Source organism: Ovis canadensis, chromosome 3 (assembly GCF_042477335.2).
Source record: "Ovis canadensis isolate MfBH-ARS-UI-01 breed Bighorn chromosome 3, ARS-UI_OviCan_v2, whole genome shotgun sequence".
In the NCBI taxonomy this organism is placed as follows: Eukaryota; Metazoa; Chordata; class Mammalia; order Artiodactyla; family Bovidae; genus Ovis; species Ovis canadensis.
This window is the reverse complement of record NC_091247.1, coordinates 18,878,443-18,895,125: the sequence shown is the minus strand read 5'-3', so window position 1 is coordinate 18,895,125 and position 16,683 is coordinate 18,878,443. Positions and strand designations below refer to the sequence as shown.

Below are 16,683 nucleotides of genomic sequence, written 5' to 3'. Positions count from 1 at the left end.
GTCATGAGACATTCTTCAGAAACCTCATTCTCAATGACTGCATCTTGTTAAGTAATATAGTAGTAAAACTACCTTAAAAATTGATTTAAGTTTTGCATAGTAGTACATAGCATGGTACATATTACAAAGCTACAAAGGATATGTAGAGAAAATCCTCCCTCCCACCTCCTGTTCATCTCCTAAGAGGCAATGTAGATTACAAGTTTTATCTTTGTTTTAAAATTTTTTATTGAAGGATAATCGCTTTACAGAGTTATGTTGTTTTCTGTCAAACCTCAACATGAATCAGCCATCGGTATACATATATCCCCTCCATTTTGAACTTCCCAATCCCACCCCTCTAGGTTGATACAGAGCCCATTTGAGTTTCTTAGCCATACAGCAAATTCCCATTGGCAATCTATTTTACATATGGTAATGTAAGTTTCCATGTTACTCTTTCCATACATCGCACCCTCTCCTCCCCTCTCCCCATGGTTGCAATTCTATTCTCTATGTTTCTCCATTGCTGCCCTGTAAGTAAATTCTTCAGTACCGTTTTTCTAGATTCTGTATAGATGTGTTAGAATACAATATTTCTCTTTCTGACTGACTTCACGGTATAATAGGTTCTAGGTTTATCCATCTCATTAGAACTGACTCAAAGGTGTTCCTTTTTATGGCCGAGTAATCTTGCATTGTGTATATGTACCACAACTTCTTTATCCATCTGTTGATGGACATCTAGGTTGCTTCCATGTTCTAGCTAATGTAAATGGTACTGCAATGAATAATGGGATGCATGTGTCTTTTTCAATGAAATGACTAGTCTCCTTTTCAGGCTTGAGGGGAAATAATTCAGTTTCAAGATGGCTGGTTATTATTTTTTTCATTAAAGAGTCCCAAAGAATCATCTGTTTATCAGCATAGATATTCAAATACTGTGCTTTGTTCCATGCATAATATATTTTTTTCACTTTTCTTTCTGGACTGTTCTGTCCATGGAATTCTCCAGACAAGAATTCTGGAGTGGGTAGCCATTCACTTCTCCAGGGGATGTTTTCAACCCAGGGGTCAAATCTGTCTCCTGCATTGCAGGCAGATTCTCTGCCATCTGAGCTACCAGGAAGCCCCCTTTCTTTCTAAAAGGATCTGAAATACATTAAAATTTCTGAACATTAAAATTTCTGAACTAAAATCTTGGAAACTATAGTTCTTGGTACACAACTTTGTATATAGTCATATTCCAATAAGAGGGGTCTGTTTTCTGAGGGAGACTTGTGGATTTACTCATACTTTTTCAGGTGCTAACTTCAGGCAGATTTATTCAGGCAAAAAAAAAAAGCATACGGATGTAGGAATAATTCACATGAGTGTTGAAGATGTTATATAAGGATTGATGGGATTGGTATAGGAAAAATAGTGGCTGATAAGTGAAACACAGCAAGGATGACAAGAAGAAAATGCCCCCAAACTCAGCCAAAACTAGAGAGCTATATCTGATCATTTAGATGAAAGCAGTACCAATGCTTGTGTGAATCTAGTAGTTAACTCTAGAATCATGTGGTGACAGGTGTTTAGTAATTGGAAATATTTTAAGTTCACTTGCAGCAAGTAAATGATAAATATTTCATTCTATAGCATAGGATCAGCAAATCTCAAGTCATCTTTTACATATCTTTATTAAATCCTAAATTAAAAGAACCCCTTATGGTGTTAAGAAGAGGAATCTAGATCCAGTCATCTTGCTCACATTATTTTTCAAATGGGTAATAGTGGCTGTATAACAAGTTACCCCTAATTTAGAAACTTAAAATAACCAGTATTTATTATTTCCCAGTTTCTGATGGACAAAAATCAGGTAATGGGTGGGTGGGTGTTGCTGGCTCCCTCGTGAGGTTGCAGTCAAGCTGTTGGGTTGGGGGAATGCCATTGTCTGAATGAAAGGTAGCACAGGGCTGGAGGATTCACTTCCAAGTTGAGGCAGATAGTCTTCGGCGGGTGTCAGTTACTTGCTGTCTGTGGGCTGTTGACCTGTATTCCTATGAATCACTCCACAGACTTCCTGAATGTTCTCATGTCACAAAAGCTGTCTTCACCTAGTGAGTGATAGGAGAGAGAGCAAGCAAGCAAGAGAACACCTGAGATGGAAGACACAGTTTCTTACAATCTAATTCTTGGAGTGTAATACCATCACTTATTACGTGCTGTTGGTCACACAGACCAACCCTGGTCTAGTGTGGAAGGGGTATGATTCTATATAAGGGTTTGAGTATCAAGGAGCAGAGACCACTAAGGGCCATCTGGGAGGCTGGCTATGATAGTGACTTCCAAATCTGTCAGGTATTTATATTCCATTGGGTACATTTAAACCTAACAGCTTTAATTTTAAATGCTAGTATCTACATTATGCTGGAAATTTCATCCTTTGTAACTGCTTATATTTATGATTTAAAAATGTACATATTTTAAAAAAATTCTTTTGGGGATGAGTATAAAAGTTTGAAGACAGCTGGCTCAGACTTCTGGTTCTATCCAGTACATCCCTCTTACCCTGTTCTTCTGGCTCTTTATCTCCCCCACATGGTGCTCTTGTGTCTTAACTATACGGACAATTTATAAATTTAAGATAAACTTCAAACCGGAAATCATATAATTTGGGTCCTGATTTGTGAATGGGAAAAATTACTGAAAAGTTTGTCTGAAAATCTGGGACTTCTGGATATGAATAAGAAAATAGGAATTTTACTATTTTAAAATGGCATTTATTAAACAGTTAAGTACTGTGATCTGGGCACAGTACAGGGGCTGGGGTAGGAGACAAAGAATGCAATCTAGGATCTGTTAAAGTTATAAGCTGGAGAGGATTGTATCTGGGTGCTTAGAAAATATATTCTTACTGTACCCAACTCATTTTATATGGTATACATCTTTTAAAAATTATATACAATTGGCAGAGGTGTACCTCTGCTTTACTATTTGATTAGGTGTGTCATCAATGTGTATGTTTAATGAAGGCATTTTACACCTCAGATGATCACACCAGGTTTAGTTATGCCAAAAATGCACAAAACTAGTAACTATGGATAATAACGGTTGGGAAAAGCTGCTGAGATTTTACTGAGGCATGTCGCAGTGAACCTAAATTTAAACCACAGTATGAGTATCTTATTAGGAGCAGCCTTAAAACTTGGCCAGACAGGAATAACACTCCATTCCTAACAATTTACCATTTCATAATGGAGAAAAGACTGTGTTTCTCATTCTTACGTGGAAAATGTATTATGTCCTACGTATAAACGTTAGTTGAACCAAAACAGCAATTCATATCCAACGTTGTTAGAATGTTTTATTAAGTACCATGAACACTATAAACTAGAGCTAAAATGATGCAAACGATTTGCAAACCAAGACACAAACTGTCTTGACAAATCTCCAATCTAAGTAAAAAGTAACCACCAAGTTGAATTTCAAGAAGTTTGCTGGACGATTCTAGAACCTGTACATGCAGGAGGGGTTAGGTCCAAACGTATAGTTTCTGGAACTCTTTTACACCCTCTACGTACAGCGGGGCCAAAGAAAAACTGCATTAAGGAAGCACCTGTTTATTTCTGTCCTTAACCCACCCCCCCACCCCACCCCCACCCCACCCCACCCCCCACCCCCGGCAAAAAGCCTTTCTCCTTATAACGGGCCGAGGCCTAAGACACGCGGTTGGTCGGACACGGGGCCCGAAAGCCAACCTACACCCCGTTTGCAACTGGGAGGCTGGTCTCGCAGAAGCTGGCGAGGGGACGGACGCAGGGGGTTTCCCGCTCCCGGGAGTTGTCCTTCATTCGCTCCAGCACTTCGCTGCTGGGTCATCACCCCGAGCACACCCGGCCAGGGGCTCCTCGTCCGCACTGGACCCCAGGGTTCTACAACTCGCTTAGTGAAAAGGGTGAAAGGAAAGTCGCTCAGTCAGTCCCGGCCGACTCTTCGCGACCTCACGGACTACAGTCCCGCCAGGCTCCTCTGTCCATGGGATTCTCCAGGCTAGAATACTGGAGCGGGTAGCCATTCCCTTCTCCAGGGGAATCTTCTCGACCCAGGGATCGAACCCGGGTCTCTCTCATGGCAGGCGGATCCTGAGCCACCAGGAAAACCAGGGATCCTTATACAGATGGACTTCCCTGGTGGCTCAGACCGTAGAGTCTACCTGCAACCCGGGGAGACCCGGGTTCCATCTCTGGGTCGGGAAGATTCCCCTGGAGAAGGAAACGGCAACCCATTTCAATATTCTTGCCTGGAGAACCCCATGAACGGAGGAGCCTGGCGGACTACAGCCCATCGAGTCGCGAAGAGTCGGACACGACTGAAAGCGGACGGATATCGCTTACAGAGGCGGTGGGACCGAGGGATGCAGCCGGATGCACCTCTGAGGGCCCATTCGTGAGCTACTCCATCCCTGGCGGGGGTCATCCGGGGACAGAGGGGAAGCCCCACTGGGTCGAGTCAGGACGTCGCACGGCCCGTCAGAGGCGGCGCCGGAAAAACCCTCGACGGGACTGGGTGGGGGCGGGAAGACGGCGGCGCGCCGGCGCGGGGCGGAGCGAGCGCGGGGCTCCCGGCATGCCGCGCGTGGCGCCGGGCTTCCGGTTGTGGGCGGTGCGGGGGTCGGCGGCGGCCGGAAGCAGGCTGCGCCAGCCTCTGGGAACTCTGCTTGCACTTCCTGGGGGCCTCTAGCCGGGCTCAGGAGTCTTCCGGTAGGCGGCGCGGGAGGAATAAGAAGCTTGAAGGGCCGGCCCGGGCGGATCCCCTCATCTCCCAATGTGAGCGGCGTCCCTAGCCCCCCCTTCAGGCGAAGGCTGCCCCCCAAGAGAGGTGGAGCCGGTGGCCGGGCCGGGACCATGAGGCACCGTGTCCTCCTGCTGACCAGCTTGGTTCATCTGGTGCTGGCGCCGCGACCTCCTGACGAGCGGGGCTCCCCGCGGCGATTCGGTAAGGACCCTGGGGAGTTGGCTCCGGGTGCCTGGGGCGCGCAGCTTTTAGGGGGAAGAGCAGGCGAGCGGGATCTCTCAGGTGTTTGGAGGCAGGGTGTTGGACGACGGTGGCGCGTCCCGAAGTTTTCGGTGTAGGAAGGGGGTGTGGCTCTCGGAGTCGGGGAAGTAAAGGAGCTGGGCTTGTCTCTCTGAATGGGAAAGGGGTCCTGGGGTCGGGTGGGGGCCCTCCGGTTAGTGACTGCAGGCCTGGGAGCGGTCTGCCCCTCGAGTTTGTGTTTGGGCGTGTGTTCCGGAAAGCGGTAAGGCAGGGAGTGGTGACGGCTCGTCTTCGGAGAGGGAGATGTGGTCCCGGTCCTGCCCCGCTAACAAAGCTACATTTTGTTCTTAGCAAAGGCAGGATTCTGGAGGAGGATAGAAAGGCCCCAGAGCTCCCCATCTCTTCCACGGCTCTAAGGAAGCGAACTAGATTTTCTGCCTAGAAGGTCCTTAGGCTGTAATCTGGTTGGAAGGCGGTGACTGGGGAATTCTTGGAGTTGCATTTTGCGAACATAAGCGTGTGTGTAGTTGTTTAAAATGTAGCTGCTTGTTGGAGGTTCTTAAACCTGCCAGGCCAGCTCGTGATGCCATTTACTGTGAATGCCTGCCTTGTCATTTTAAACAAAAATGATCAGGGACCCCCAATTTGATTAGTTTTGAGGATAGAAGTAGAGAGCTATTTAGATATTCTGAAGAGTTTGGATTTTAAAGGACTAACATTGAGAGATGTGAAATTTGGTGGAAGTTTTTGAAAACTTACAGTGGCCGTTAGGGTTCTCTATCTGTTAAAAGTTAACATGTAAGAGAGTTTGGTTAATTAGTGATAAGTATGAAATTGTATTTTCCCACTGTGAGAAGCTCTAGCTTCGGTGATTTTTCATGGTTGTTTTGGTTTCCAAATCTCACCATGATGCCATGTAATATAATATTGTGCAGACTGAGATACTATGTAGATTTTTTTATGGCCAGTAAAAAATTTGCATTACTTTACCCGGCAATTCTTTTTTCTTATTAAATGGACAAAAACCGTATTTGATGGAAAGTATTAAAGGTGTTGTGTTCTCACCTGAACTACTGCTTTGTGATTATCTCAAATTGAAAATGAGTTGCAGGTGATTAGTTTAATGAACTGCTAGGGAGAACCTGGTAGGAAGTGCTGAGATGTGGTAAGTTAATACAGATTGAAGGACAGTGGTAAGTTAGGGGTGGTCAGGATGGAGGAAGAAGGTAAGGATCCACTTCATAAGAAAAAAAAAAGTGAAAGTGAAAGGTGCTTAGTTGTGTCAGACTCTTTGACCCCATGGAGTAGTAGTCTGTGTACTTCTCCAGGCCAGAATACTGGAGTGGGTAGCCTTTCGCGTCTCCAGGGGGCTTCCCAACCCAGGGATTGAACCTAGGTCTCCTGCATTGCAGGCAGATTCTTTACTAGCTGAGCTACCAGAGAAGCCCTAATATTAAAAAAAGAAGAAGATATAGATAGTGCAGGTACTATGTGCATTCCTAGGATTCATGCTACTTAATGTTTCCCACTTGAGAACAAGAGAATAACAAAACTGAAATGCAAATATTTGTACCACTAATACGACTTTCAGTTTTGTTATCATTCTCTTGTTCACAAGTGGGAATCTTTAAGTAGCACGAATCCTAGGAATGCACATAGTACCTGCACTATCTATGTTTTCTTCTGAGAAAACCTTGCTTTCTAGATCTATTCTCAGGAACAGTCGCCAATCTTAAGGGTTTGTTTGTTTTTGTTTTTTGACCATGTGTTTTTATTTGCAAAATGCAGACAGTTGGTGCCAGAAAAATGCACAGACTTAGCCATTTATTCACTGCATGTTTGAAGAACACATACTGTATGCAGGTAATAGTGTGACATTGAAAGTATAATGATCAGACAAATCCATCTTCAGAAAGCTTTTGGTATAGTGAAATAGAGAGATCTAAGCAGAAAATGCTAGAAGAGTATGAAGGAGACTGTCAGAAGACATTATAGCAGGGAATTATTTTCATCAGGTGGTACTGAAACTAGCTGGGGAAGGCTAGTGAAGGCTCCCTGAAGTAGGTGATGATATTGAGCCCGGCTGTAAGGTTAAGTAGCTGAAAAGAGAAAACAAGGACGTTCCTGATAGAGGCATTTAGTGTTAGAATTGAAATGAAACTTGGAGATCATGTCTAGTTTTTTAAATAACGTGGCAAGAAAGATGAGTCTCAGAAAAGTGTGGTGACCTGTCAGGTTCGTACCATTAGTGATAAATATATGCCAATAAATACATGCCTTGTGGGTATTTTTCCTTTTGAAAAATGTTTGTGTGTGCGTGTGTGCATGTGTTTGATGGCTTTGAATGTAATTTGTTGCTTAACCCTGCCCTAGCATTTAGATTGAATTGGTCAAGGCCAATGAGTAATTTCATAGTTAAAGAATGTGGTTTATTGTTTAACAGCCTTCTTATCCTATAAATGTTACCATATATAACCACAGTACTAAATATTAATTAGGAGTTTGACAACATTTTCTGAAGAATACATATATATAATAGAATCCTGGCTTTTGGAGTACTGCATAGACCATGGAAAATGATTTCAGTTGAACTGTTACGAATTGCATAATTTAGGAAATTTATGAGTCATGTGAGCCTAGTCATAGTATCTTGTTGAGGTTGCAGCTGGGGTATATAAGTCTCACTTTGATTTCAAAAGTTTTCTCTGTGTAACATTTAATAAAAGAGAATATAGTGGGTGGAAAGAAAAAAATACTGTCACAGATGAGGGGGGAAAGTTTGTATCTGAAACGTGTACCCTGAGGTAATTAGTGTGGGGATTCTCCACTTTGCAGTGCTCATTTCTCATTATTGATGGTATCATTCTGCTCAGTATTTTGACATCTGACTTCCTCTTTTGATGTAAATTTTGCTTACAGGATGGATTCTATTGAAACTGAAACAACTTGCCCACCCCATTTTACTTCAAGAGAAATTTAATGCAGCTCTGCTGTGTACTAGTGAAAGAGATAAACTATTTCTAAAATAGAATGAAGAGTTAAGCAGAGAGTCAGGGTAGGGAAACTGGAGAATTCCTTTTGGCCTTCATGGGGTTTTCCAGAACATTAAGTGTAGGTGTCTTTCAAGGCCCAGTTGGCTGAATGTCGGTTACTTCACCGTTTTGTATTTGTGAGATGTGGTGAGTGTTTTCTGTTGGAAGTATAATTTGAAGAGTCAGAAGATTGGGAGGGAGGGAGGAAAGGACAGGAAAAGTCTTCACAGGGAAACCTTCATAGAGGTTGGAGAAGGAAATGGCAACCCACTCCAGTATTCTTGCCTGGAAAATCCCATGGATGGAGGAGCCTGGTAGGCTACACTCTCCATGGGGCCGCAAAGAGTCGGAGATGACTTCACTTTCATAGAGGTAGCGAGGTGAAATGCAGTGCATTCTCATATGTCCCTTAGTCCTAAAGTGAGCCAAGGAGCTGGGTATCTCCTCCCCTACGTCCCTCTTGTGTTGTTGTTTTTTATTTTCCTGCCTTTTAATAAGAGTTGTTGTTGTTGTTGTTCAGTTGCAAAGTTGTGTCTGACTGTTTGTAACCCCATGAACTGCATGCAGTACACTAGGTTTTCCCTGTCCTTCACTCTCTCCCAGAGTTTGCTCAAGCTCAGTATCCATTGAGTTGATGATGCCATCCAACCATCTCATCCTCTGTTGCCCCCTTCTCTTCTTGCCCTCGTTTCTAGCATCAGGATCTTTTCCTGTGAGTTGGCTCTTCACATCAGGGGGCCAGAGCATTGGAGCTTCAGAATCAGTCCTTCCAGTGAATATTCAGGGTAGATCTCCTTGAGAATTGACTGGTTTGATCTCCTTGCAGTCCATGGGACTCTTCTCCACCACCACACTTCAAAAGTATCAATTCTTCAGTGCTCAGCCTCCTTTTGGTCCAATTCTTACATCCATACCTGACTACTGGAGAAATCATAGCTTTGACTAGCCGGACCTTTGTTGGCAAAATGATATCTCTGCTTTTTAATACACTGTCTAGGTTTGTCATAGCTTTTCTTCCAAGAAGCAAGCGTCTTTTAATTTCATGGCTGCAGTCATCATCCGCAGTGATTTTGGAACCCAAGAAAATAAAATCTGCCACTGTTTCTCACTTTTTCCCCATCTGTTTGCCATGAAGTGATGGGACCAGATGCCATGATTTTAGAATAAGAGTTGTAAGCTTTGACCGTCTCTTCTGCTACTCTGGTTTCACTTACCATTTGACTGTTCTGATAACTACCAAATATAGATCTCTGACCTAGGCTTGTTCTCTGAAGCTCCACTCTCGTGTATCCATCTCAGTATTCACAGATACTTCAAATGTCCACTTACTTCACATGCCCAAAATTTCTTATCTATTTGATTAGAAGAATGTAAATAGGAGACAAGATTTAATCCAGGAATAGGCAGCAATGTTGCAAACTGTGGAAGTAATCTCATTTCTTAACCTGGATTTGCATCCATTTCAGCTGCAGAGAGCCTTATGGATCAATCCAGGGTTTTTTCAAGGTTCCCTTAGGCTGGGGCTTTTCTGGTGGCTCAGACAGTAAAGAATCCAAGTACGATGTGGGAGACCTGGGTTTGGGAATACCCTGGATCGGGAAGATCCCCTGGGGAAGGGAATGGCTGCACACTCCAGTATTCTTGCCTGGAGAATCCCATGGACCTGGAGCCTGTGGGGTCACAAAGAGTCGAATAGGACTGAGCGACTAAGCACACATTGAGCTAGGCTTACTTTCCCTTTGGCTCAGTTTCCCTTTGACTGGTCTTGCTGGAGAGTTTTGGCCCAGGTTTAGTCCCAGCCAAGTTGAAGGGCTCTTGATAAGGAGTTATTTGAGGCAGCTCACCCTTCATCCTGCCTAACTGGTATAAACCCGTAAAATGAAGTTTTTAGTTCCCAGTCTTTGGGGCCCACCACCTCACAGACAGCCCATTTCTTCTTTTCTTATCCCTTAGTCCCAGGGAGGGATTCTCCCATGCCTAGGGCTCGTTGCAGCGTGACCAGGCCTTTCCCTTGTCCTGCATATTTGGAGGAGTACTAAAGAGCAGTCACGTCTCCTGTGTCTTCTGCACAAGCGAAATACACACTTGATTACAGCCCTAACTTTACCTTTCCCACTTGTGCGAGAAGTGGGGACGTGACTCTGGTTGTGTCTTTTGGAGGAACTCTTCATACTCTGTGCAGCAGAGTCATGGAGAGTGAGCAGAGTGCTCCAGCAGCGCTGCATGACAACCGTAAGCTGAATTCCAGGAAGAGGCAGTTGATTGCAAAAAGAAAAGAGAAATCAAGTAAAAAGTTCACAAATGTTTCCAGATTCTTCCAACACTTCATTATTTAAAAATCAGTTTTAATAAGAGACTCACAGACTTAGCAAATGAACTTCACAGTTGCCAGGGGGAAGGGATAGTCAGGGACTTTGGGAAGGTTTTCTATACACTGCTGTACTTAAAATGGATAACCAACAAAGACCTATTGTGTTGCACATGGAACTCTGTTCATTGTTATATGCCAGCCTGGATGGGAGTGGGGTTTGGGGGAGAACGGATACATGTATATATGTATGGCTGAGTCCCTTTGCTGTTCGCCTGACTACCACAACATTGTTAATCAGCTATACCCCAAACAAAATGTCTCTGATGTTAAAAAAAATTTTTTTTCCAAAAATCAGTTTTACTTTAAAAACTTGACCCTGGACATGATGAATGAAGTAAGGGTATATTTTATGTCATTGTACCAAAGTCAGTGGCCATAAAAGCATATCCTGAAGATACAACAATTCAGGTTTGAGGGAAAGGTGGAGTGGAAGGTTTATCAAACCTGTGGGCCACTCCATTTCTGGATCCAGAAAGCTGGTTTGTTGCAGACCTGAAGGTGCAGATTTCTCTGTATTCTTTGAGAACGTAAAGAAGGAAGTATCAGCTGTTTTTTATCACTGATAATTGATTTTGAACATCACAGACTAACAGATTTACTCTTTCTCTGCCTAAAATCACTGAATTTTCAGTGATGCAACTGCAAACATATGATGACTTAATGCAAAAAAGTTCTGTGTAAATGAATAATGGCAGACTGTATGTAAAGGAACAAGGTGTAGAACTTCAGAATCTTTCAGTATCCACTTGTCCCCGTATGTCAACCTGTTAAAAACAAAACTCAGCCAAGTAAACATGAAGATCTAATTGGCTTGACGAGGCACTTTATGCATTGGGCAGCATGCCTGCCAGCAGCTGGAAGGGTTCTCTGAGGGTTTGGACCAATTGGAAGCTTTGGATAGGAAGAAGGGTGGGACACGGGCGCTGTGAGTGAAAGAAAAGGGTAGTTTTTAAGGCCAAGACATCATCTTTTTAGGGGGAAAGGGAACTGGCAAGGATTTTATCATATGGAATATCTCTTCTTCCTCTGTGGGATGAAGGGGCCCTTGTGATGGATTACCTCCTTGGTGGTGACCAGGCAATTTCAAACTTGTTGCTTAAGATTACTTTGCTGGTGAAGATTGATACTACGGTTAAGTTAGGTATTAAGCCTGATTTGGTATCATAGACTTGTGTTTTCTTTTTAACAAATCCCTTCCCCAAACCTGCTCCCAGTTGTGTTTTCTTTTTTGTAATCTCAGTGAATATGGTGCCACTGTCTACCCAGATATCCAAGTGAGAAGCTTGAGGGTCAGCAAGTGATCTCTGCCCGGATTGCTCAACAGCTTACTAGCTGATTTCCCAGACTGCAGGTTTGTCGTCCTCTAGCCCCTTCAGGGTTTCCCTGGTGGCTCAGGGAATCTGAGTCTCAGGGAATTAAAGAATCTGCCTGCAATGTGGGAGACCTGGGTTCGATCCCTGGGTTGGGAAGATCCCCTGGAGAAGGGAAAGGCTACCCACTCCGGTGTTCTGGCCCGGAGAAGTCCATGAACTGTACAGTCTGTGGGTTCGCAGAGAGTCACTGCAGTTGTTGAACCCAGGTTCATGTGCCTGACGCACAGTGAGGCCCAACAAATGGAAATGTCTGAGTTTGAAGCTGAAAAAGGTTTATTGATTGGGAGGGCGCCAGTGGAGAAGGTGGGAGATGTAGACTTGTCTCAGATCCATCTTCCTGGCTGCCTGTGGTTTTTAAAGGTAACATTTGGGGTGAGTGTTGCAGGGAGCATGACCTTCCAGTTGGTTGGTGGTGAGGCAACAGGGTGGTGTTTCATGAGTCTTGATCTTCAACCTTCTGGTTCCAACCAGTTGGGTCTGCGTTCTGGTGGTCAGCTTGTCGTCACCATCCTCCACCTGGGGGCGGTGGGGGTGGGGGGTGGGCGGGGAGGGGTCCTAGTTCCTGCAGAACTACTCAGAGGTTTGTGTCATTAGGTTCTGTATATCCCTGGAGGAGGAACTTGGACTCGATTGTTTCTTGACTGCTTTTTCTTTGTTTCTGTAGTCCCTCACTTCTCTAATTAGCAATTGCCTGAATCTGCCGTTTGGAACTCAGGGAATGCTTGGGAGGCTAAAGCCTTTTCTACAAACAAGCAACAGGAGACAGAAAGGCTTTTGTACCTGGGAGGGTCCTGCTTGGTTTCAGTCCCAAGTTTTGGACAGAGAGGTTGATCATAAGCTCAGCAGGAGAACTTTGTTTTAGGGGATTTGGTTTCACAATCAGGGTGAAATTTCCAGTTGATACCTGTTGCCCTTGTCCGAAGTCCTGCATCCTTAATTCAGTTCCCTGACCAGACCTCTGCCTGCCTCTCCAGCCTCCCACCTGTTCATATTCTCCCTGCCATCCTGCCCTGCAGCCTCCCTGGCTTGCTTTCAGTTCTCTGAGTGTATTTCTTGTGGACCTCAGCGTAGATACGCCCTCACTGAAAACCCTGTCCTTTTCTTCTCTTGGCCGCGTCCTCATCCTTTTGGTTTTAACTTCACTGCTGTTCTCTGGGGAAGTATCCATGGCTTGCCACACTGGTCATGCTCCCTCTGTGTCCTTCTATAGCTTCTTGCAGTTTCCTCTCCCTAGACTTGTGAAGTACTGTATCGGGATTTTATTTTTTGGGGGGGGGTGGGGGAGTATCATGCTCTTTCTCCCAAAGTCACAATATTGGAAATATATCTTCTTTCTCTCCATTAATACCCTAGTGCTTGGAAGATGGTTGGTTTTCAGCAAATATTTGTTGAGTAAATGAGTAGGTGGGGTCTGGTGGAAAGGGGAAGAATATGTGCAGGATGTGTTTGTAAGAAAGGGGTGGGGGTGGAAGGCCTTAAATAGCAGTGAGTAAGAGTCGGGTCCCTAAGGAGGGCTAGGCAGAAGAGGCCAAGTGAGGGAAACTAACACGTGGCGGTGGAGAGCTGAGAGGTTTGGGAGGAGATCCTAAATGATACGGTACTCTTGAACAGTGCACTGTATTGTTGTTGTTGAGTCCCTAAGTCGTGTCCGACTCTCTGCGACTCCATGGACTGTAGCCCGCCAGGCTCCTCTGTCCTTGGAATTTTCCAGGCAAGAATACTGGAGTGGGTTGTCATTTCCTTCTCCAGGGGATTGGATCCTCCCGATCAAATCGAAGTCTCCCGCATTGGCACACAGATTCTTTACCACTGAGCCATCAGGGAAGCCCAGTAAACTATAAATTGTATGCTGTACTCTTTTAAATAGTGTCTTTTTCTAATTTGTATTTGTAGCAGCTGAAATGAGAAAAGCTTGGTTGTTCAGGGTGATTGCTGGAGCAACTTGTAGGAAGTGAGGGAAGTGTTCTCATGTGGCGGGTGCTGGGCAGCCGTTGTGGAGTTTCTGAAAGAGAGAACATGAAGGCACCCTGAGCTGATAAGATAGTTCTCTTAGCATTGTCTGGTATTGACTGTTGTAAACTCTACCGCACGAAGTTACGTGTTTTATATTTAAGTTTTTGGAGATTTTTGGATTTGGATGGGGGAAATAGAAATGCTTTTGAAAAAGCTATGGAAAATTGGATCACCAATAGTTGGTGAAGTGCAGTGAAATATTGAGCATCTGAGAGGTTACTGCTTGCATAAGAGCAGGAGCTCAAGAGTGTAGGACAAGAGGCATCTGCTGTCTGTCTGTAATGGCTGCAGGCTGTCCGGTTTGAGATCTCTAGTTAAAAACTAAAGAGGGTAAATTACAGTGGAAACATATTAGTTAAGTACTTTAACATGCTTTAGCTAATTCCCTTTTAAAAGTGCTTATTATAGAAAAATACCCAAAGATAACCAGTGATGTTACTATCTTGCTCTTATTTTTTTCCTAGCCCTATTTTTGTACATAGTTAAGGTCATGCAATAGGAATAGATTTAAAAATCTACCTTTGTTTAATATTATAGTGTAAATATTTTCCCATGTTCTTACAGTCTGTTGGCAGCTTTTAAATGGTTGCAGATTTCTTTTCTTTGTCATTAGGAAGTGCTGTCCCTTCTCTGTTTGCCAGGTACTTAGTTTGTTTCCAGCTTTTTGTTCTTAAAACTAATGCAAGACTGAACAGTGAACATCTTTATCCTTGAAGATTTTTCCCTTCACTTTGAGCTGTTTCCTTAGTTGCCTAGTTCAGTGGTTCTCAGACTGGAATGAACGTCAGCATCACCTGGAAGGCACCTTAGACACAAATGATGGCCCTTTGCCTAGAATTTCCGATTGTGGAGAACTGAGGAGAAAGCAGATTCCCAGGTGATGCTGGTTGTGGGGAGCACACTCTGAGAACAACTAGCCTGTATCGTTGACAATAAAACTATAGTATTCCAGTCAGTAGGAGTGATTATGATCTTGAGTGAAACTCAGTCCATGTACCAGCCTGTATCAAGGAAGCTGAAGGGCTAAAGGATTGTGTCAGCACCTCAGCGTTGAGAATCTGTGCTATTTGTGAACGTGGGAGTGCCGTTTTGTGCAGGGTTCTGTGCCAGGTGTCGTGAGGTAAGGACACTGTGATTTTAAAACGGAGCTCACTTTTGGCTGTCTTACAGTCTGTTTGTGAGATAAGACAAATATAACTCAAAAATGCCAGGAGAGAGGTGTAAACAAAAGGCTGCAGAATTCAGAGGGAGGCAGAATCATGTTTGATTGACACATCAAAAAGGAGGAGGCCAAGAAGTGGAGGGTCCAGGAAGAGCTAGGCTATTTTTAAGCAGTTTCAAAGTTGAAATCAATAAAGCTTGAGGTTTTCAGCCAGACAGGCCCCAATTAAAATCCTTGTGCTGTGCTGTGTTAGCTTTGTGATACTCTTCTCTCTGAGTCTGTGGAAGGTAGGGAAAATATCCCAAGGATGTTTGTGAAGATAACGTAAAATGCCTAGTATGGAGTCTTATAGGAAACAAAACACTCAAATTGTTGGATAAATGACAAGCTTCTTGAAGGTTTTTCATTGGTGCCTCTAAGCATTATAATTAGCAAGGTCAAGTCACCAGTAACCATCCATTGGCATAAAGGAGATTTACGCCTTCCAAAACAGCTTTCCTCTGGAATAAAAATAAAAGGCAAATTTTTGTTAACAGAAAATGGTTGGTACCCAATGAGTGTGAAGTTTGCTACCCCTTTAGTCTTGACTCAGAGCCTTGAATGGACTTTGACTAAGCCTCCTTTGCCTACATAGTAGTTGCCTCTGCAGGTTTGCTTGAATACCGTGTGAGAGTGAGGCGTTTTCCCTTCTTCGGCCACTCTGGACACTGGCCCTCCCTGCTGTCTGCCTCTGCTCCCCTACTCTCATGCCGCAGCACTGGCATGGGTGCTTTTGGGTGTTGGCTGTCTCTCCCACTGCTGTAGGCAAGGACTTTGCTCGTTGAATGCTGTCTCCTAGCCCCTAGACCAGTGGTTGGCACATAGTGAATAAATGGATGAAAGAACCAGTTGAGGGTATTTAGGAGAAAAGGATGGAGAAAAGTATAGGGTAGATTCTTTTAAAAATGGTTTTGTAGGCATTTTTAACTGTACCAGCAACAGACTTGTATTTTAAGCTCCTGCTGCTCTATTTTGAGGACATTCTAAGTCCACTGGAATGATTTTGAATACCGTTGCTTCTGCAGTGATAGTTGTTGAGAGGAAAGGAAACATCGGTTCAAATATTTTTAGACAGTTTTTACAGAGACTTAAGTCACCAAAAGTGTCTTCCAGAAGTCTTCCTGACTGTGGGAGAGACAGCAGAGTTGCTGTTGATAAAAAGTGACTTCTACCTACAGTGTTCTTGCTGTTTGCCAAACAGGAACTTACAAGTGCTTGTTCTGCCTTTGTGGCAGTGCAGCTTTGCTTTTCTTGGGTTCCAAGTCAGTCTGGTAAAAGTGTTAAGATTTTTCTTCTTAGGGATTCATTTGGTCGTAGCACTGCACTTCTTGGTGTCCCATGGGATGCTGTTCTGCTGCGTCTGTTGAGGGCACGGTGATAGGGAAATCGCCACTATTTTGCTCTCTAATTTGGAATATGGTTTTTTTTTTTCCTATAAAAGATTTGCTTTTCCAGTTTGGTTTGCCCAGACCATTGGTACATTTGTTGCTCATGTTACTTTACATCAAGTGGTAAGGAATTGATGTTGCCCAGGTGGGCAGTGGGCAGGTCATGTAGGCAGCCTTGTTCTTAGAAATTCTGAACATATAGCCATAAATGCCTTGAATTTAGAAGTTAGTTCATTGCATACTATAGTATTCTCTGAGGTATTAAAATGATTAGGACATGGACATGGACTTAGGTTCTCATGTTCCA

The 16,683-nt window shown here is 43.9% G+C and overlaps 1 protein-coding gene and 1 long non-coding RNA gene across 5 annotated transcripts in view; one reads left to right on the top strand and one right to left on the bottom strand.

The window, feature by feature from the left end:
• Positions 1–203: 203 nt before the first annotated feature.
• LOC138436660 (uncharacterized) lies at positions 204–4,528 on the bottom strand. Its single transcript, XR_011255516.1, has 2 exons — positions 4,359–4,528; positions 204–2,078 (listed from the first exon to the last, which is right to left on the bottom strand). It is a non-coding gene; the product is annotated as an uncharacterized lncRNA (long non-coding RNA).
• An 86-nt stretch (positions 4,529–4,614) lies between these two features.
• The window catches only part of ADAM17 (ADAM metallopeptidase domain 17), a 63,297-nt gene continuing 51,228 nt past the window's right edge, over positions 4,615–16,683 (top strand). For 3 of the 4 annotated variants that reach the window (XR_011255514.1, XR_011255515.1, XM_069582565.1), the window contains exon 1: positions 4,615–4,959. Coding sequence is in view for 1 of the 4 variants with exons in the window: in XM_069582565.1 (XP_069438666.1) it covers positions 4,869–4,959 (91 nt within the window). In the remaining 3 variants the exon portion in view is untranslated. The remainder of the gene's footprint in view (positions 4,960–16,683) is intronic. The other variant, XM_069582566.1, reaches the window with a different exon arrangement.